The sequence below is a fragment of the Panulirus ornatus genome, chromosome 25 (assembly GCF_036320965.1).
Source record: "Panulirus ornatus isolate Po-2019 chromosome 25, ASM3632096v1, whole genome shotgun sequence".
Classification (NCBI taxonomy): domain Eukaryota; kingdom Metazoa; phylum Arthropoda; class Malacostraca; order Decapoda; family Palinuridae; genus Panulirus; species Panulirus ornatus.
Window position 1 is genome coordinate 5,690,988 of NC_092248.1, and position 22,758 is coordinate 5,713,745.

Consider the following 22,758-nt stretch of genomic DNA (forward strand, 5'->3'; position numbering starts at 1 on the left):
ATATATATATATATATATATATATATATATATATATATATATATATATATATATCATGAACACTGGCAAATGAATATGTAACACAATGCAAAAGGGTAAAATGAATTTATATCATCGAAGCAGAAAAGCACATACAAAAATTATGAAGAAGCTTAACAATATACATAACACTAAGAAAGTATCTTTTTATTATCTCTATTATCTTTTCTTATCTTTTATTATCTCAATATATATATATATATATATATATATATGTATATATATATATATATATATATATATATATATATATATATATATATATATATATATATCCCAAACATCATCCGTTTTTTAAAGGAAAAGATGACACATCTAATCAACACTGAAGTTGACCGATATTCAAGCCAGGAAGGCAGAAAAAGTGCTCTGCGAGCGGAAGAGGCCTCAAACAGCACAACATAAGATAGGGTTGCTGCGTTGACTAACCCGGGTGACGTCATCAGAGAGACAAGGCTCCGCCCTTCTAATGACGTCACCTGAGTTGCTCAGAAGGCCTGCGCAGCAACCCAAGCTTATGATCTGCTGTTTGACGCCTCTTCCGCTCACGGAGTCCTTTCCTCGCTCCAGCATGTGAATAATGCCGATTTTTTTGCTGCACAGGCCCGTTATTTTGCCATTTTGATATATATATATATATATATATATATATATATATATATATATATATATATATGTATATATATCAAAAGACTGGAGATAGATCAAAAAGTAAAAAAGCAAATGATTGAAAGAACAAAAAACTAAACATGTAGATGATAAATGATAACGATTAGAACAATATAAGGGGAAAAAAAGATATATTTTGCATCAATCCCATTTAGTTTAATCCTCCAAGACAGAGAATATGCCTCCGCGAGCGGATCAGGCGCCAAACAGCAAAACATAAGCAAGGGTTGATGTGCTGACCAACCCGGGTGACGTCATCAAAAGGGAGGGGCTTGGACGAAATTGATGATTAGGTAGTTTGGTCTGGACAAAGCCCCGCCCTTCTCATGACGTCACACGGGTAGCTCAACGCAGCAACCCTTCCATATGAGTTGCTGTTTTGTGCCTCTCATGCTATATTTTCTTTCTTTTCTTTTGTTTTCTTGTAATGATCATTATCTCTGGATTTATATATATTTTCCAATATCGATTTAGGTCTTGGGTCTCTATTTCTTTCATTATTATGTATTTTTGTCTTGTTTTTACTCATTTCACGTGTTCTTCATTGGTTTATGTTGTTAATATTGACGTTTTCTTCATGTTATATTGTTTGACAATGCATTTGTTCATTGGTTTGTACGTTACATTGGTGTATGTTATCATTCCAAATTTTCAAGTCTTCTATAACATTCTGTTATTCTGAACTCATTTCAGAGTTTGCTTTTTGAGTCTGTTACTGTTTGCTGAAATCTATTGTATAAATTTTATAAAGTTTTCGTCTCTCATACAAGCGTTTAAACTTCTTTAATATATATATATGACCTCTAGTTTTGAATGTATTTATTGTATTCAGCGTTTTTTTTTATATGATTTATTCGTCTCATCTCTCGTGTTTGTACTCAGTATATCCGTTCTTGAACCAATCCGTCTTCATTGTAATCCTTTTTGCACTGTAATACATATTTTTTTCTAGTTTCTTTGATTCCATGTTTTACTTGATGTCATATTTTTTGTTTCTAGTTTTCGACTACATGTATCCCCATTTTTGGATTTTATGTTATTACTGAGTGTATTCATTTACGTAGGCCTTACTTATCAACTTCACTTATCTGCTCCCTTTTCTTTGGTTTTGTTTTTGTAATAATAGGTCTAGTCTATTGTTTATCTATCTAATGGTATGTCTTATGTATTACTTATGTTATGGTGTGCCTAATCTATTCTTTATCTATCTTATTGCAAGTCTTATTTATCATTCATTTAAGGAGGAGAAGATATCTAACAGGTCTTTCCTATTGTGTACTAACAGGAATTGTCTTTCATAATGCTTTATAGTCTATGTAGTGATCAATTCTATCTACGAAAAGATAGGTTTTATCTTTGTTTATGCAATGACAAATTTTATCTATATTTTCTTTTCAGGTCTTATATCTATTTTGTTTTCATTAAGACAGGTCTATTCTATTTTTATGTATGCATTGACAGGTCCCATTTTTTTATATAATGACAGGTCTTCTCTTTTATTCAATATTATCACAGGTATCATCTTTTATTTATCTAATGACAGTCTTTATCTATAAATCATTATACTTATACTATGCGATAAAGCGTTACCTTTAATGAGAGTTCTTCATATAATGACAGGTTTAAGCATATCTTTCTAATGGCAGGTCTTATATTTTATGTACTTACTACTTTATTTTCTTTCATGTAATGAGTCACTGATCCTATCTATATTATCATTCAACTACACACACACACACACACACACACATATATATATATATATATATATATATATATATATATATATATATATATATATATATATATATATATATATATGTGTGTGTGTGTGTGTGTGTGTGTGTGTGTGTGTGTGTTGTTTATCATCAGGATTTTTTCACATCCCTGCCCAATATCGTTTTCAATTCCAGCATCCAAAACTCAGCCCATCACACTACCAGCTGTTGTAAAATTTATGATTCACAGTCATTACTATTCCTTTCTGAACCGGAGTTCTTGTTTTGGTCTGCAGGTGGTTGGATAATGGGTTGTTTTCATCTTAAGAAACTTTCTCTTAATATTACTCACTGTATGGTGACCAAATGTCACCTATTTGCACTTTAAAATTGATCCATTATTGTACATTTATTTGGTTATGATCGTTAGAGAGTCGTGGTTGTCGGTAATATACAATTAGAAGTCAGTAAAGAGTTAATCTGGTGTACTACATTACAAAGAAATTGAACGCCTAAAGAAATGTAAACCTAAGTATTTATCCCCAAGGACTTTGACGTTATTATCCAAAAAGAAATATCTCTTGAAGTGCCCACTGAGACCCCACATTAACCTGAGAAGAGGAACAAAATTTCAGATGATATCCCACTTTCTCTTTGTGACTAAATTCCAGAGTATTTGACACCGTCCCCTGATTCCTCAGTGCTAATAAGACCTTAGTTAGTGTCACCCCATCAAACCACTAAATGTTTCTAATGATAATACCTTATGCGTCATGGTGAGGTGAGGTGCATGTCTACCTTGAGGAGATTCAAGGAGAATCATATGAGTCTGGTATGAGCAGAGAGAACACAGAAAATGATGCCTACAGAAGTTGTAGTCACAGAAAACATTGTAAGCAGTGACTTATCATTTTCTGAACACAAAACGATTTAAGCTGACAATGATTCCCCTTCCCACTGCTTCAGATATGGACTATGATGCCTAGGATCAGAGTTGCTTGGACTAAAGAACCTATGATTGTTGTAAGAAGGGCAGTGTGTCTTAGGATGGGGAAAGATCAAAATTTGTACAAGGGAAAATTTTCAGTAAAATGGCCCTAAAAAGAGAAATAACATTTGTGTCAAGATATCATAAAAAAATCAACATATTAAAACAGGTATAATGTAGTTTTGATACTTACCTCATCATATTTCATATGATTTACACTATTTGTAAACAAGGGTAAAAGAAAATCTCATGATGCAAATGTCTAACAATTTTTTTGGGGGGGGCATCTGTTCTGCCTACAGGATGTTCACTTTATTCTTTTGTCAATGTGGTATAAATAAATTTCTATTCTGAATTCGTACACAGCTTTTATCATAGTAGTTCCCATCAAACACCATGAAATACAACAGTGCCAACAAGTTCAATACTGGGTTCTAGTTTGGAGTGACTGATATGCCAGTGAGATTACAGCCACGTCGAAGCGACCAAAGACTGTCTTCCTAGCAAGGAGCTGAGATCTGCAAGTGTCTTCCTCAGCAGTACAGTATTCCATCATCATGTACCGTCTGGAGTGACCGTGGGTGGAGGCAGTCATGTCTGTAGGGGGTGAGGTGATCATGGGCAGGTCAGTCATATCTGTAGCGCAGCTGAAATGTAATAAGGTTCAGGATTCGACACACACCCCCAGGCACTCTGCAGCCATCTGAAATGTAAGGAAAAAATGTTAACAGACAATTTATCAATAGACAAATAAGTATATATAACTTAATGTAATTCCTGACCTTTAAGGATTAATAGAATTCTGAAATAAGTATATATTACTTAATGTAATTCCTGACCTTTAAGGATTAATATAATTCTGAAATAAGTATATATTACTTAATGTAATTCCTGACCTTTAAGGATTAATATAATTCTGAAATAAGTATATATTACTTAATGTAATTCCTGACCTTTAAGGATTAATAGAATTCTGAAATAAGTATATATTACTCAATGTAATTCCTGATCTTTAAGGATTAATATAATTCTGAAATAAGTATATATTACTTAATGTAATTCCTGACCTTTAAGGATTAATATAATTCTGCAATAAGTATATATTACTTAATGTAATTCCTGACCTTTAAGGATTAATAGAATTCTGAAATAAGTATATATTACTCAATGTAATTCCTGATCTTTAAGGATTAATAGAATTCTGAAATAAGTATATATTGCTTAATGTAATTCCTGATCTTTAAGGATTAATATAATTCTGAAATAAGTATATATTACTCAATGTAATTCCTGATCTTTAAGGATTAATAGAATTCTGAAATAAGTATATATTACTTAATGTAATTCCTGACCTTTAAGGATTAATAGAATTCTGAAATAAGTATATATTACTTAATGTAATTCCTGATCTTTAAGGATTAATAGAATTCTGACATTAATCAGGGTTATTGTCTACTAAAATCACCATAACACAATTGCTTCTGTAGGTGATAATTACAATAATACGATTCATTACTACAGTATCAATTTAGCTTATGACTGTAAAAATCCATTTTTTTTTTAGCGAGTAAATCAATGGTTAGGAGAGATATCAATTCTATTCCATGTAATTTAATCTTATTATTTGATTATTGGTAAGGTGCAGAAAGGCTATAACCTAGACATATTGCAGACAGTGGGCAAGGAATATGGCCTAAGAATGCCTTTCCACATAAAATAACAATGATAAATGTTTGACAACCATTGTTAAATGTCTTAAATGTCAAATATTACCAGAATAAGTACATTATTTTTGCCACTCATTCATTTCGTATCAGTCAGTGTTGACTGCAACATCCTCTAACCTACCTTGATAAGTCTTGGCACATTAGTATTTAAAATGTATGAACATAAGGGAGGAAAATTACAGTATTCATCAACGATTGGTAAGCCTTTCTAAGTTTAATTATTACTGTTATCAAGATGGTATATTTGAATTATAGATCTGAAGTCTCTTTCAAAGATGATTTTCTTGAGTAAAAATTAAAAAGAAAATGGTAAACCTTTGTTTTGCCAGCCTTCACAGGAATCTTAGACATGTGATTTTAACAGTGTAAAACATCACAGCTGATGCAATGTTTGACAGGTGTATTTCTGATCTCCAAAAGTGTTTGATTTGAAAGACCTAAACTGGTTCTGAGATGGAGTGACATTATCTGGAATATTTCTCTATCAGGGGATATGATTGGGAATTTCTTCACACTGGCGCTGAACAATATCCCAGTACTAGATGCCCAACACCAGCATTATGAAATGGTGTTACATGTTAGTCACTGGGATTACAGTTTTCATTCCTCTATATATTTCCAGTCTTAAATTTAAACGACTTTTGTTTTAGCTTCTTGGAAAACCTTAGCAAATCAGCCCAACAAAAAGCAAAGAAAAATGGGGGAACTATAGTATTAGGATTATGAATTGTTTTATCCATTACAACTGCTAATATTTGTGCAAATATGATTAGAATCAGACACAAACATCCAAAACTATACTTCACGTTACCGAAATTATGTGTCGCAACTGATTACACTTGTCATACAAACCTGCAAGAAGTTATTGTCTACCATAGCAAAATAATCGTCCGTCACAGGGAGAGTACAGCCTTGCTTAATGCTCTGTCGTGCTCAAAGATGGTTCTATCTTCCTCTAAACTATCACTGACCATAGCTTGATTTTCCTCTCGATACTTTACTTACCTCATGGAAGAAACATCACCATTAACAGTGTAGCAAGCGAAGTTTTCTCAGTACGTCCTCCTTCCACAGCCTCCTCTTTCAAAGTAAATAAAGTTGAGAATACTAGTATAAAAAGAAGAGAAAGTATGAGCTAGGCAATGACGATTTTAAAAGTACCAGAGCCAAAAATAGATGGCGCAAGTAACAAAAATGATTGTCTATTCGTATAAAGTATACACATACGAAATTCTTGTCATAGATGAACCTAATATGAGGCTCATTTCTAAACCTAGCATTGTTCGTAATTATCATAAATGACCTTCAAACTATAAACCCATTGTCTTAAGTCCCAACACTTTAGTCTTGCCTGATTGACCCAGAAAAATTACATGGAAAATTTATTAGTGAAACAGCATATTTTCTTTTTCAAACATTACTAAGCATTCATACACAGATCAATTACATATCCATCACTATTATTCGAGTGACAAGCTATTTTACATGATTTTAACAGGAAGTTGGTCAAACATATTCGATTTCATCACATGAACAGTTATATAAAAAAAAAAATAAAGGAATGAATGATGCATGTTACAGTGACATGTGAAAACCATGTCAAGGACATCCATCATTAAAACTTGTGATATACAGCGTATAAATGTGACAGAAGAAAATCAAAAGGAAAATACAAATTCACTAGTTAGCCATATTAGTAGATCCATAGAAAATGGTAAATATTGCTGTCATAGAAAATTTATAGTGTAATAGCACAAACTATGATTTGAATCATGATTTTTTTTTTTTCTTTTTCTTTGTCTTATTCTTTCGCCAGAAGTGACCTTTCTGCCTTCACTGACACATATACCGTGAAATTACTTTGATTTCTTATTACTAAATAAGTATGATCGTAAAAATGTGCCGTGAACGGGGAGAGCTTCATGCTAGAACAGCCATTCCAGCTAATTCTTGTCGTAGGTACCCCATAGGTAGGTACTCTCTCTCTCTCTCTCTCTCTCTCTCTCTCTCTCTCTCTCTCTCTCTCTCTCTCTCTCTCTCTCTCTCTCTCTCTCTCTCTCTCTCTCTCTCTCTCTCTGTCTCTCTCTCTCTCTCTCTCTCATTGAACTCCCAGCTCAGCAGAGGACGCCAAGTCATCACGTCATCGTCATCTTGCACTCCTCGTAAAGTCTAAGTTACACGGATACACTTCACGACAAAGGAGACGTGGAACAGGTCACTAAGAATAGGAAATACACTCAACACTCAGCTCAAGGAACGTGGGATGGAGTGGTGATTATAGTCTGGCGGAGGAGCAGGAGGTCATTACAACAAAAGACATGACTTTCCTGTATTGTTAATGGAGTGAGGAATGATACGTGGTGTGGCCTTCGCCCCCCCGTGTGATTGTTGGGACTACCACACCCGTGTGACTGTTAGGTCTACCACACCCGTGTGACTGTTAGGTCTACCACACCCGTGTGACTGGTGGGTCTATCCAGCACCCCCGTGTGACGGGTGGGTCTACCATACCTCTATTTTACGGGTGGGGTCTACCCCGCCCCCGTGTGAGTGATGGGGTCTTCCACACCCGTGTGACTAGTGGGTTTAACCCGCCCCGTGTGATTGGCAGGCCACGCTCAGTGAGGCTGGCGAGTTTTCGACCCGTGTGGCGAGTGGGTCCCATAACAGAACGACTGTTGACTCCCTGAAATACAGACAGTACAGGCATTTACCGTCACCACTGACCGAATAGACAGCATCTCTTCCACTCACACATGCCTTACAGACACCAGCCATCTACCCACCATATACTGTACAGACATCAGCCATCTACCCACCATATACTGTACAGACACCAGCCATCTACCCACCATATACTGTACAGACACCAGCCATCTACCCATCATATACTGTACAGACACCAGCCATCTACCCACCATATACTGTACAGACACCAGCCATCTACCCACTATATACTGTACAGACACCAGCCATCTACTCATCATATACTGTACAGACACCAGCCATCTACCCACCACATACTGTACAGACACCAGCCATCTACCCACCATATACTGTACAGACACCAGCCATCTACCCACCATATACTGTACAGACACCAGCCATCTACCCACCATATACTTTACAGACACAAGCCATCTACCCACCACAGACCGTACAGACACCAGCCATCTACCCACCATATACTGTGCAGACAACAGCCAGCCACTGCACAGACAACAGCCTCAGACCACATGTAGACGAAAATGCTAAAATAAGAATGTTTTTTCCCCCTCTCTCTGTCCACCGTCCTCATGCGAGATGACGAGCATCATGACGGTGCATTACGTGTCTTGGGTTGAGTGTCAGCCTAGGAGGAGGTGGGTGTGGGGGTCTCTCTCTCTCTCTCTCTCTCTCTCTCTCTCTCTCTCTCTCTCTCTCTCTCTCTCTCTCTCTCTCTCTCTCTCTCTCTCTATCTATCTCTCTCTCTCTCTCGTGACGCCGGGATGGTCATCCCCCACACGAGAGGGCGGGGTTGCTGGGCAGCCATGCAGGTCGGTCGGTGTGAGAAAGAGAGAGAGAGAGAGAGAGAGAGAGAGAGAGAGAGAGAGAGAGAGAGAGAGAGAGAGAGAGAGAGAGAGAGAGAGAGAGAGAGAGAGAGAGAGAGAGAGACTATAAAGGCCGTCACCAAGGCACCAAGCAGCGATGGCCTCAACCCACCCACCTCCACCACCTGACTATTCTCCTCCCTCCATCCATCCCCTCACCTCACCATCCCTCACTAGCCTGGTCATGGGCAACGACATGAGAACGTCATGAACACCTGGAAGGAACACACCCACCTCTCTCTCTCTCTCTCTCTCTCTCTCTCTCTCTCTCTCTCTCTCTCTCTCTCTCTCTCTCTCTCTCTCTCTCCCCCTCCCAAATGACTCCACCCCACCCCATCATCCTACTACCTTGCCCTGCCCTTACAAACGTCCCTCACCCGCCACCGGCCAGTGGAGAGAGAGAGAGAGAGAGAGAGAGAGAGAGAGAGAGAGAGAGAGAGAGGCGGGTGTGTGTGCGCGTGTGTGTGTGTGTGTGTAACACCACCAACCACCACCACCTCCTCCTCCGCCGCTGGAGCCGCTCCTGCCTCGCAGATAATATCGAACGCTGACCTTCACTAACTTCCCTGCAAAAAAAACACACCACACCACCACCACACACCACACACACATTAGAAAAAAAAAAAGATACTCCACTTCGGTCACCTCGCGGGTCGACTGGAAGCCACACGAGAAATTCGCACTAAATGTATATCTAAACTCCGTGGCTGAGATAGATATCTCCGGCGTCCGAAATGTGTATATAGATATATATAACCATGGACGAGACGTCTCAAGGATTGCAATGCAAGCGTTGAGCTAGCTCTCCCTGCCGGCCGCCTTGCATTTCTTGCAGGGATTGCAAGGGCGCTGCATAAGCAGGGTTGTGGTGGTGTTGGGGGGCTGGGTATATAAGGGTGAGACAGGTGGGAACCAGACCCCAGTTGGCCATGATCTCTCACGTGAGTAGTGGTGTGTGTGTGTGTGTGTCTCTCTCTCTCTTTCTCTCTGTCATTATCTCTTTCTCTCTCTCTCTGTCTTCATCTCTCTGTCTCTCAATCGTAATTCAAGAGTCGTTATTTTCAGGTCCCCAGTTGAAGCAGCAACATCTCGCGTGAGTAAGACGTCCGTGTGTGTGTGTGTGTGTGTCTATATCTGTCTCTCTCTCTCTCTCTATCTCACATCTCTCTCAATCTCTCACACATTCTTTAATACAGCCATTCATCACATAAATCGCTCATTCGCTATCCATACAAAAAAACATTAACTCATACATTTTTCCCTTCATGCATAACGTATGACTATTCATTATGTACTGTGCAAGCCTAAATAATCATGCATTCATACATCGTAACAAGCCAATCATCCAGTTCACCATATCAGATGATTCACTCATTATGTAAACATGGTTTACCCTATTTTCTAACGACCCTACGATCATCCTAGTGAGGCAGCACGATATTCTATGTATCTGAGGATGACGAGTGTCCACAGTGATGAATTTAATCGACAAAATGCATTTCTAGACATCTACTATCCTTCATCTAATTACATTTCTCAGCTATAACTTTGTTATTCTTCATTAAGATAATGGTGTTACATTTCAGCAGTGCCGGATCAATGAAGAAGGTTGTGCTGCTGAGTGTGTTCGTCTGTCACTGATTAGTCCTGGGTTCCCTCTGTTGCAGGTGTTGACCAGTGTGTTGTTGGTGGCGGTGGCCACGGCCCTACCCCAGGCCCACCCTGGCCCAGCCCATCCTGGTCCAGCCCACCCTGGTCCAGCCCATCCTGGCCCGGCCCACGCCTTCCCAGCCCACGTAAGCCCAAGCCACCCCCGTCTAGGCGCACATGTGAGCCCAAAGGCACCTACCCAAGGTGCCCACGCCTTCCCTGCCCATGTCAGCCCTAGTCACCCCAGCCTGGGTGCTCACGTAAGCCCACAGTCACCAAGCCAGGGAGCCCACGCCTTTCCTGCCCATGTCAGCCCAAGCCATCCTGGTCTGGGTGCCCATGTAAGCCCACAATCACTGAGTCTAGGAGCCCACGCCTTTCCTGCACATGTGAGCCCCAGCCATCCTGGTCTGGGTGCCCATGTAAGCCCACAGGCGCCGAGCCAGGGAGCCCACGCCTTCCCTGCCCATGTCAGCCCCAGCCACCCTGGTCTGGGCGCCCACGTAAGCCCACAGGCACCGAGCCAAGGGGCCCACGCCTTCCCTGCCCATGTCAGCCCCAGCCACCCTGGTCTGGGTGCCCACGTAAGCCCACAGGCGCCGAGCCAGGGAGCCCACGCCTTCCCTGCCCATGTCAGCCCCAGCCACCCTGGTCTGGGTGCCCACGTAAGCCCACAGGCGCCGAGCCAGGGAGCCCACGCCTTCCCTGCCCATGTCAGCCCGAAAAATCCGAGCCTGGGTGCCCACGTCAGCCCACAATCACCAAGCCAGGGAGCTCACGCCTTCCCTGCCCATGTCAGCCCAAGCCATCCCACTCTGGGCGCTCATGTGAGCCCACAGGCACCGAGTCAGGGGGCCCACGCCTTCCCTGCCCATGTCAGCCCGAAGAATCCGAGCCTAGGTGCCCACGTCAGTCCAAAAGCGAGTGGCCAGGGGGCCCAGGCCAGCACAAAGGGCAGTAGCTTAGCCTCCCAAGCCAGCTCACATACCCCTAGCCAGGGCGTCCACGCTCTACCTCCTGGTGTTGACCCGTCGTGTGCTGGGAAATACCCCTTCTGCGACTAAGGCGCCGCCCTCAGGATAGGGAGATGTACCAAGCCAAAAGGGCCTTCCCCTCCCAAAGAAAAAAAAAACCATTGACAGATCCATAATGTTGGTGTCTCATAGTCTTCTTGTGTTACAGTGGCTTTCAGAAACGTTTTGAGAGACAAGTTCTGTGTTATTTATGATGCCATGGGATTAGTGCATGACTGGCAAATCAACAGAGTTAGGGAAATCTTGCTCAGAGACGAGCGATCTCAGAGATTCGTCAATCTGAACATGTAGTCTTTGTATTTTTCGTAATAATAAAATAATGAAACTTGTGATTATCATATACATCCTCAAGCCACCGAGATTTTCTATAATAATCATGGACGACAAACGAGACATTCCACCGACAAACATATGTTTTGTTGTGTTAGTGACCTGGAGATAAGAAATGTCCCCATTGCTTTTAAAAACTTTTGTGTGGTAAGTTCGCAACACCTCTAACAGTTTCGGACACACTCTTCCCACTAGATTTATATACCATGAAAAAAAGAAAAAAAAAAGGTTTTTGAAGGGAAGGTAATAGAGACTCATCTACAAAAAGCATAACACCAGGTTATATATGACGATTAATCACAGCTGAACCAAGACCCTTTTATGACCATCTCTGAGGTTTAGGCAAGTCCCCCATCAACATCTACACATAACTTCCTCGCACGGCAAAAACTTCGACACTCCATACACACTATTTATCATATATATATATATATATATATATATATATATATATATATATATATATATATATATATATATTCCACGATGTATATTCTAAATCAACAGCTCTCGATGTGAATACCATCTAGCAAGATATAACTGAAGAAATCTCTGATTGAAAAGAGACTTAAGGGTCGACATTGTCCCTAATCTGTCGCTTTCATAGATACGACAATGTTCATCAAGTTGTTTATTATGCTATATCAGAACGAGAATATACGTCTCATAGTTGACCCTCACATCTAGAATAACACACAGGGATGAAGGAATAAGGTCCAGCAGGGAAGAGCAACAAGAGGGATACCAGAATCAAGGGAGTTGAATCAAAGGGAAAGGCTAGAGGCCTTAGATTCGACAGAAGGAGGAGTGAACCGATGCACTGATCACAACCATTTAAGTTTTTAAACAAATTCTTGAGCCAAACTGATGGCATAGACTGAAAAATATCCTCGAAAGATATAGAATCTTGCGTCTAGAAGACCATAACGTAATATTACGCAAGGTATTGGTTAGATAAGACGTAAGGAAACACCAGCCACGGATGGGAACGCTAGATGAATGGAACAAGGTGAATGAGGAGATAGTAAAGGCAGACGGACAGTAATACAGAAGTTCAGAAAGTTGTACTGTAGTGGGAACAGTTCAAGATAATGGAGGTGTCCCAGCAAGTGTAGAACTCCCCTCCCCTTACAGTACAACTATTACATATAGGTGATTACACACACACACACACACACACACACACAACACACACACACACACACACACACACACACACACACACACACACACACACAGATTACACAAGGAAGATCCATAACACCATACCATTACTGAGCCAATGCTATCTTAGGTTCTTCACATTGTGCAACGTCGTGGACGCTAAGTGGTATGGTGGCTCAGACGTTTGGGCGTGGCAACGGAGACGATGGGTGTGTTGGTGGCGTGAACGCTGGGTGTATTGGTTGGATGAACGCTGGGTGTATTGGTTGGATGAACGCTGGGTGTATTGGTTGGATGGACGCTGGGTGTGGTGGAGTGGATGAATGCTGGGTGTATTGGTTGGATGGACGCTGGGTGTATTGGTTGGATGAATGCTGGGTGTATTGGTTGGATGAATGCTGGGTGTATTGGTTGGATGAACGCTGGGTGTATTGGTTGGATGAATGCTGGGTGTATTGGTTGGATGAATGCTGGGTGTATTGGTTGGATGAACGCTGGGTGTATTGGTTGGATGAATGCTGGGTGTATTGGTTGGATGAATGCTGGGTGTATTGGTTGGATGAATGCTGGGTGTATTGGTCGTCCGGACGCTGGGTGTGGTGGAGTGGATGCTGGGTGTATTGGTGGCGTCCGGACGCTGGGTATGGTGGAGTGGATGCTGGGTGTGTTGGTGGCCCGGACGCTGGGTATGGTGGAGTGGATGCTGGGTGTATTGGTGGCGTCCGGACGCTGGGTGTGGTGGAGTGGATGCTGGGTGTATTGGTGGCGTCCGGACGCTGGGTGTGGTGGAGTGGATGCTGGATGTGTTGGTGGCGCGGACAGCGAGCGTCTTGGCGTTAAGCACGGGTCATGGAGCCTGACCTTGGCATTTTGGGTCGTCTGTCGTCACCTCATTTCTTCCTTTTTTTTGCACTGCGTCTTGAGAAAGGGTTGTGGAGGGAGGGGGGAACACCTGGGACCACTTGTGGCCAGCGAGAAAGCGCGTTGCTCCCTGTGGCTCACTTCCTGGTCCACCTAGACTTACAAAACGCTCAAAATAACATTTCAAATAGCGTACGAGGCCCAGAAGAATGGATGACAGCTCCACAAATGAATAATAAATGAATCGATGACAACATTCCATTCAAACGAGACCAAAAAAAGAAAAGAATTTATGATACTGAATCGAAACAGATAGATAGGTAGATCAGATAGATAGAGTATAGGAGAATGTGATACGTAAGAGAATGGATGAATCACTAGACCTTTGGTTAGAAACTGGATGGTTCGAAGAGCTAAGAACACTACGTAACCCCAGAACTAAATCCCAGAACTAGAATGATGGTGTAAGACCGCGAAGAACAAGATGCCGCGGAGTAGAACAAAAAGTGAGAACAGTAACCATATAACTTGAAGAACAAGTTAGGGGAGACTAGACCCAAGGTCAACTGGTCATTAGCGTTAACAGGTCTGGGATAAAAGGACAAGACGGGATACACGGGACTTTATTGACAGGGTCGTGGGACATGTTCCCAATGCCTCTCTATGACAAAATCCTTCCTCCCCTCTAACCCCTTTGCATACTACAATACCCTGCACACTACAGTACCCTCCACACTACAGTACCCTCCACACTACAATACCCTCCACACTACAGTGAACCTACACACTACAATACCCTCCACACTACAGTACCCTCCACACTACAGTGACTCTCCACACTACAGTACACCCACACTACAGTGACCATACACACTACAATACCCTCCACACTACAGTGACCCTACACACTACAATACCCTCCACACTACAGTGACCCTACACACTACAATACCCTCCACACTACAGTGACCCTACATACTACAGTACCCTCCACATTACAGTATCCTACACACTACAATACCCTCCACACCACAGTGACCCTACACACTACAATACCCTACACACGACAATACCCTACACACTACAGTACCCTCCACACTACAGTACCCTCCACACTACAGTACCCTCCACACTATAGTGACCACTTCAAGATACAATAACATATATCTAATCAGCCATGATTGTATGGGAATATTCATGATCATCACATACTTCCTAGGTATGTGATCACATAGCTCCAGAGAATGATATCTTACCCTTGATTATGTGATCACGCACCTCCCCTCCCCCAGCATAACCTCTCACCCCTGGTTATGTGATCACACATCCCAGAATATCACATACTTCCCCTGGTTTAGTAATAGCATTCCCCTGGATGTCACACCCCTACCCCTGATTATGTGATCACATACCCCTAAAGCATCACATATTTCCCCTGGCAATGTGTTCACATACCTTATACCATCACATCTCCTGGGTATGTGATCACATACCCTATACCATCACATCCCCTGTGTATGTGATCACATACCCTATACCATCACATCCCCTGGGTATGTGATCACATACCCCATACCATCACATCCCCTGGGTATGGGATCACATACCCTATACCATCACATCCCTTGTGTATGTGATCCCATACCCTATGCCATCACATCCCCTGGGTATGTGATCCCATACCCTATACCATCACATCCCCTGGGTATGTGATCACATACCCTATACCATCACATCCCCTGTGTATGTGATCACATACGCTATACTATCACATCCCTTGTGATCACATACCCCAAAGCATCACATATCTATCCTGGTTATGTGATCACATACCCTACAGCATCACAGCCTTCCCTTATATAAAAACGTATCTACTTCGACCAAAGGAAATAGTTGCTTGAGTTTTACCACACATCCACCTCCTCCATATCAACTTACACACGAATGACACAACACACGACACACCATGATGTGTCAGCAGGTCCTTGTGTGCTGAGATACAATCAATATAATTGGCTTCTTCGTTGACGTCAAATTACCTTCGTAAAATATACAGTTAAACAGACTTGATTATACAGAACTATACTTCGATAGGTCTTATAAATGTATCTTTTTCTTAAGGGGGTGAGTGAACTGAAGTTAGATTTCACAGGTTAATAGATTTTTTGCCTCAACACTTCCCTTCAGCTCCACTTTAACTAAAGCAAGAGAGGGGGAAAATATATATACAGGATCAGTATAGATACCAGGACTCAGAATGGTGAGTGGTATTCAATGCTGACCTAGGAGGTGGCGAAAGGGATTGGATGCTCTTGTGAGTGATATTTGATATTTACTTGCGACCTTCTGAGGCACTACAAGACACTTGTGGTGAACCTACCACTCCACGCTTATTTCCACGTCATAATGCTCTACGTGTTTTGAGTTAGTGTGGGGTTTGAAATGCGTGCTGGGGCATTAATAATTTTCCCATTTCGTAATGAAACGGATGCCAAGATCCTTCTATCTATCTCTCTAACTCTACCCCTATATCTATCTAACATCTACCCATCTATGTATCAATCTATCGAACGTCTACCCCTCTTATGTATCTATCAATCTATTATTTAGCTGGTTATCTATCTATTTATCTATCTGCCTATCTATCTTTCCCAGTTTTATGGGCTGGATCACTTAAATACAGTCCCACACACATCTCCATCCCATGACCAACTCAAAAAAAAGAAAAAAGTGCTTCGTACTTTGACTTTTTAAATCAAAATAGTTCTTTTTTTCTTTTTTTTTTCTTTTTTTTTGCATATCAGGTCGTCGAAGCAGAGGTCATTGACGCTTGCTATAACCAAGGATTACGTCACATTCTTCGATGGTTAAATTTTGTAACACGCACGGAGTAACGGAGCACCGTCACGCATCGCTGTTACGTGTTGGACCGTCACAGCTTTCTCTATGACGGAGGAGGAGGAGGAGGAGGAGGAAGAGGAGGAGGAGGGAAGGTGCTAAGGAGACTAAAGGATAGCATATGGTACACTGTAGTGTACCGTGGACTATGGTACACCGTAGACCAAGGTACACAGCGGTACACCACGGTACACCACGGTACAACACGGTATACACCTATACACCACGGTACACCACGGTACACATCGGTACACAGCTTTACACAATGGTACACCACGGTACACCACGGTACACATCGGTACACCAGGGTACTCCACGGTACATTTGACCCCCACGTCACTGTTCTGAATTCGGCCCAAAAACACAACACAAAGACAATTGGATAAATTTTAAAGGAACGGAATTATGGCATTTTTTTTTTTTTTTCTTTTTTGCATTTTCAGCCTTCAGTGTGATGCCTAAGAGATCAAACTACCCCTATGAACTGTTACACAGTTGGGCCTTAAGGACCTTGACTGTAATGACAGGCTTAACCAACACCCAAAATAATAATTGAACATATATAAAATTAGTTTTAAACTAGGCTTTTAAAATCACGTCTTCTATGTAGGTTTTTAAGAATAGGTTTCTAATCAGGATAAACAAAGGTGTTTTCTAACCAGGTTTTCAAATGATATGGTTTCTATGTTCTGTATTTTTTTACCTAATAAACAACTGCATGGAGGAGGGTACTTTATACGTATCATATGTATGATTAAAATGATCAAAGTGTGGGTTGCCCTTGCTCTCTAGTGTGCACGTTCGAGGGCATCGAACCCACGTTCTTGACTTCCATCCATTGAATTCGTCTCAAGAACTTTCATTAGTAGAAAATTTTGTGATGTGATTTATACAATATTTTTCTGTACTTTTGTGGGTGGATATTTTCTGTAGATTTTATATTCTACATTGTTCCAGAGAGTATTTTGCTCTTTTGGGATTATATTTTGCATCTTTTATAAAATTCAAAAATTCTTGTGTCTTTTTGCAGATGGATTATATGAGTTAGTTTTGATGTATAGGGTTCAGATTTGCCAAATGCTTTCGCCTAGAATGCATTTCATACAAGGATTAATACACACGACGCCATGACCTTTGAGTACGACAATATGACCCTTGAGTACGACAGTAGGACCCTTGGATATGATAAGCCTTGGCCTTTGACCTTGTTCCTGGAGGGTTAAGGGTCAAAGGGGGTCATACACACGACGCCATGACCTTTGAGTACGACAATATGACCCTTGAATACGACAGTAGGACCCTTGGATATGATAAGCCTTGGCCTTTGACCTTGTCCCTGGAGGGTTAAGGGTCAAAGGGGGTCATACACACGACGCCATGACCTTTGAGTACGACAATATGACCCTTGAGTACGACAGTAGGACCCTTGGATATGATAAGCCTTGGCCTTTGACCTTGTCCCTGGAGGGTTAAGGGTCAAAGGGGGTCATACACACGACGCCATGACCTTTGAGTACGACAATATGACCCTTGAGTACGACAGTAGGACCCTTGGATATGATAAGCCTTGGCCTTTGACCTTGTCCCTGGAGGGTTAAGGGTCAAGGGGGGGTCATCATTCACAAAGGCTGTATCATCCTTTGCCTCAAGAGGGTCAGGCAAAGAGTCTTAGAACAGCTGAAATGACCCTATTAATATTCTTGACAACGAGGCAATACCAACAGTGAATTGAGATGATTCTTAAAGAACCTGGAGAAGGTGTTGAACCCATTCTTCCCACCTCCTTCCCACCAGTGTACCAGCATCGGTCGAGCATAAGGCTCACACCCGTGACTCTCTAGACTGTAATGGTTCGACCTCCACGAACAAAATGATGATCGATTGCTATTTGGACGGACGGACGCCTCCTCTGTGTATGTCTCTCTCTCTGTTCTATCTACGAGGTAGACTGGGAGTCTTCAATGGCCATCTCTGTCTAAGGCTTAAGATTAATCATATGGCTGACGGACGACGAAAAATGGTCACTTCTACGACCATACGAATGACGTAAAACGAAGAAAATTCGATCTACAATCATGCATTCAGCTTCTGTCTCCTTCTGTATGTACCTTTCCATCTCTCGGCACACCACAGAGATCGTCTTCTATTCGTATCCTAAAGAACCAAAGGATCCCATGTAACCATCCATCCATGTAACTGAAGGACCCAGAGTCACCACCTCCTTGCATCAAAATAAGCCTCGAACTTCACCGACCTCCTACTATAGCATCCTGCGAGGCACATCGAAGTCGTGGAGGTGAAGTTTTACTCCGACGCCAGTGACGCAATCCCTGTGTCGATAAAAAGGGAAACAAATCATACCAGAACCAAAGCAGCATCCCCTTTAGGTCTGTCTATATGGTCTGATCAGGTTGGATGGTTTATTACCACCTGATCAATAGGTCTGGTGTGATGGTGTGGCCTCTCAGACATGACCAGAGGGGTCTTGGTTAGTTTGCTTGGCCTCCTGAGACCTAACCAATGGGATCCGGTTAGCAGGTGTGGCTGGATCCCTGAGACCTAATTATTAGCGGGTCTGGTTTACTAGTGTGGTCTCCTAAGACCTGATCAGAGGGTCTGGTTAGCTAGTGTGGTCTCCCAAGACTTGATCAGATGGTCTGGTTGGCTAGTGTGGTCTCCCAAGACTTGATCAGAGGGTCTGGTTAGCTAGTGTGGTCTCCTAAGACCTTAATCAGAGGGTCTGGTTGGCTAGTTTGGTCTCCTAAGACCTTAATCAGAGGGTCTGGTTAAGCTAGTGTGGTTTTCTAAGACCTGATCAGAGGGTCTGGTCAGTTAGTGTGGTCTCCTAAGACCTTGATCAGAGGGGTCTGGTTGGTATGTTTGGCCTCCTGAGGATCTAATCAGAGGGGTCTGGTTAATTAGTATGGTCCGTGGTGAGATAGTGGACGGGGATGGTGTGGCAACATTGGTGATCAGGAACTACACCCCATCAGGAAGACAAGACTAAGGTGGTCCAGACAGCAACGTGATGGCTACTGCTGCTCACCTTGAGAGGTTATCCTGGTCACAATTGACCCGTTTGTGTGGTTAATGAGGTGGCAGGGTGTGAATATGAGGACCTGTGTGTGTGTGTGTGTGTGTGTGTGTGTGTGTGTGTGTGTGTGTGTGTGTGTGTGTGTGTGTGTGTACTCATAGGTTGACCTTCGATATAGCCCCAATGGAAGAAGTCGAGATTCAGAAATGGCAGATATTTCTTACGAGGAGAACTGAAGTGGGTGGTGGATGGTGCCTCGCACCACAGCAGACTTGGCATTATCACACACACACACAGATCACACCACAGGCAACCTCATCCCTACCAAAGGTGTGGGGGACACGATTCAAACCTCACCACCTGCAGGTACCACAGATGGACCCATATATCCCCCATAAACCACCTGGCGGTACCACCGCAATACGCTATAGATGATGGTAGGGAATATATCCCGCCAGATGGCTTTGCTTGAGGACACAGCTGGTTATTGAACAACATCAACAAGTAGTCACCTCAATAACCACACCTTGGAGATCATCATCCATGACCCCTCCGTCTGTATCGCACTGACCCTCCCCGTCTGTATCGCGCTTTATGCCTGACGGCTCATAATGTCTTACGAAACTTGAAGCTTTCCAACTTAACGGAACTTTAGCCACAATCACGTAGAATTATATACGAGTCTTCTTCGTCGCACCTCCGTCTGATGGCACTCATTGTGGCATCTTCGTCTGTAAAAAGGGCCAATATCCCGTCACGTCTCAGTGCCTCTGGACTCTGGCAGGAGGAGGTCGGTCGGTCGGTCGGCCACAACAAGGGGTCACCGAACTAGGGAAGGGGAGGCCCTGACCTTGCCCTCCGTGGCTAACAACCCGTGACCAGAGGGACGTGATGGGCCATACCCACGTCCGGCGCGGTGTAGATGGCCAGTCAGACGTGGAAGGACGTGGGAAAGCACAAGGTATCCTTACCAGAGACCTCCTACCACGTTCAAGGGAGTCCCTACGTGCAATAGGAGTCAGTTGCGTCCTTCCTCTCCTCCGAAGACGGTCTTGGGGACACTTGGGTGCCGTGAAAATGCCGATGAAGATGTCAATCGAGTTAGAAAGAAAAACTGATGCCGCAACCTGATGCAGGTCCCGTGTTCTGTCCACTCACGTCAAAACAAAGTTGATGATGGCATCAATGTGTCAACATCTCATCCAGAGTTTCCATCGCTCACCAGTAGCTTTGCCTTGGACTCAATGATGTCTGTGAAGCCAGAACAAAGTTCATCTCACAAGCGCACAAAATTCCCAGAGGGCCAAGTGATTGGCCTCTGATAATTTGGATTTTCCTCATCAGTCCCATTTATCTTCCTTGAAAATCACTAATTATCTTCAGAGTGCCTCTAGACATTATCTTTCATGTTGAAATGACTTTTGTATTAAACCTTAAGATTACCAGAATGTCTTACGATTGTCTGAAAGCAAAATAACTTCATCATTACTACGTCTAACATCATTCTCATCACCCAGTTCCCCATCGTATACCATCAGACTCAGCCATGACCTAGAATCCTCTCTCTCTCTCTCTCTCTCTCTCTCTCTCTCTCTCTCTCTCTCTCTCTCTCTCTCTCTCAGATATAAAAATCGTATTCAAAACCACCAAATCTATTTTTGTTAGGGAGAAATGCCGGTCACCACCCCCCCAACCACAACAAAATTCAGTGTCATGTTGATATATATGAAATACCCTTCCAAGATAACGAGCCCAGGTCAGAAAATGACCAATCCAGGTCAGATGATGACTAAGCCAGGTCAAAAAATGACCAACCCAGGTCAGAAGATGACCAATTCACGTGAGAAGATGACAAAACCAGGTCAAAAAATGAGCAACCCAGGTCAGAAAATGACCAATTCACGTGAGAAGATGACTAAACCAGGTCAAAAAATGACCAACCTAGGTCAGAAGATGACTCACCCAGGTCAAAAAATTCAGTCCAGATCAAAAACGTATCAGCTCACACCCCAAGGTGACCAGCCCACCTCACATAAATTCCCTCCTTCGTCAGTGGAACTCACTCCTTTGTCAGTGGGACTCACCAAGTCGGTGGAACCCCTCTTGAAAGATTTACAAACTGGCAATTTTAACCCCCACTACAGACCTCTCTCTCTCTCTCTCTCTCTCTCTCTCTCTCTCTCTCTCTCTCTCTCTCTCTCTCTCTCTCTCTCCAGACCTTCTGTGTACATACCGTTCTTACTACAGACCTGCCTCTCTCTCTCTCTCTCTCTCTCTCTCTCTCTCTCTCTCTCTCTCTCTCTCTCTCTCTCTCTCTCTCTCTCTCTCTCTCTCCGGGTCCTCTGTGTACAGACCTGTCCGTGAACAGGGGCCAATCCGCTGTGTCTCAACGTATCAAACCCAGTGTGATGCGTGTGAGTCTCCTTCATACTAGAAAAAATATATATATAAACCCCTAGGAACCCGTTCTAATAGGACTACGAAAAAAATAAACCCCTTAGGATTACGAAATCCCATAGGATTACCCTACCATGTATATCAACCCATTTACGTATAACCACAAACTCGTTGATCTTGAAGAATTCTAGGTATCTTAGATATTCTATAACTACTTATATAATACGCAGGAAGCCAATTATAGGGCCTTTAATGGCACAGAAAATTAGTGGTGTGTGTGTGTGTGTGTGTGTGTCTGTGTGTGGGTCCCGCTATGCCCCCGGACTAATCTGTGTTTGGTGGCTCTTGGCCACAACCTTGACAGGTTTTTGTGGTTGACAGTTGGGGTGGGCCCAGGTAGCCCAGCGGTTGACAGGAGGGAGGGACGGAAGGGAAGGAGGGAGGGAGGGACGGAAGGGAAGGAGGGAGGGAGGGAGCAACGACGGTGCAGGAGGCGATGAAGGCAGGAGGGAGCGATTTGAAGGGAAGGTAGTTTGAAGGAAACGATGAATGAGGCAGTGAAGTGAGAGAATATGTGAGGGTAAGGGGGAGGGGGAATGAGAGAGAGAGAGAGAGAGAGAGAGAGAGAGAGAGAGAGAGAGAGAGAGAGAGAGAGAGAG

At 42.7% G+C, this 22,758-nt stretch overlaps 1 protein-coding gene and 1 long non-coding RNA gene across 2 annotated transcripts; one reads left to right on the forward strand and one right to left on the reverse strand.

The window, feature by feature from the left end:
- Positions 1 to 3,667: 3,667 nt before the first annotated feature.
- On the reverse strand, positions 3,668 to 6,266 carry LOC139757137 (uncharacterized). The gene is made up of 2 exons (XR_011714519.1): positions 6,147 to 6,266; positions 3,668 to 4,117 (listed from the first exon to the last, which is right to left on the reverse strand). It is a non-coding gene; the product is annotated as an uncharacterized lncRNA (long non-coding RNA).
- A 3,282-nt stretch (positions 6,267 to 9,548) lies between these two features.
- LOC139757138 (uncharacterized) lies at positions 9,549 to 11,745 on the forward strand. Its single transcript, XM_071677236.1, has 2 exons — positions 9,549 to 9,672; positions 10,399 to 11,745. Exons 1-2 carry the CDS (start codon positions 9,661 to 9,663, stop codon positions 11,443 to 11,445), a joined length of 1,059 nt encoding a protein of 352 aa, XP_071533337.1. The 5' UTR covers positions 9,549 to 9,660; the 3' UTR covers positions 11,446 to 11,745.
- The last annotated feature ends 11,013 nt before the right edge of the window (positions 11,746 to 22,758 follow it).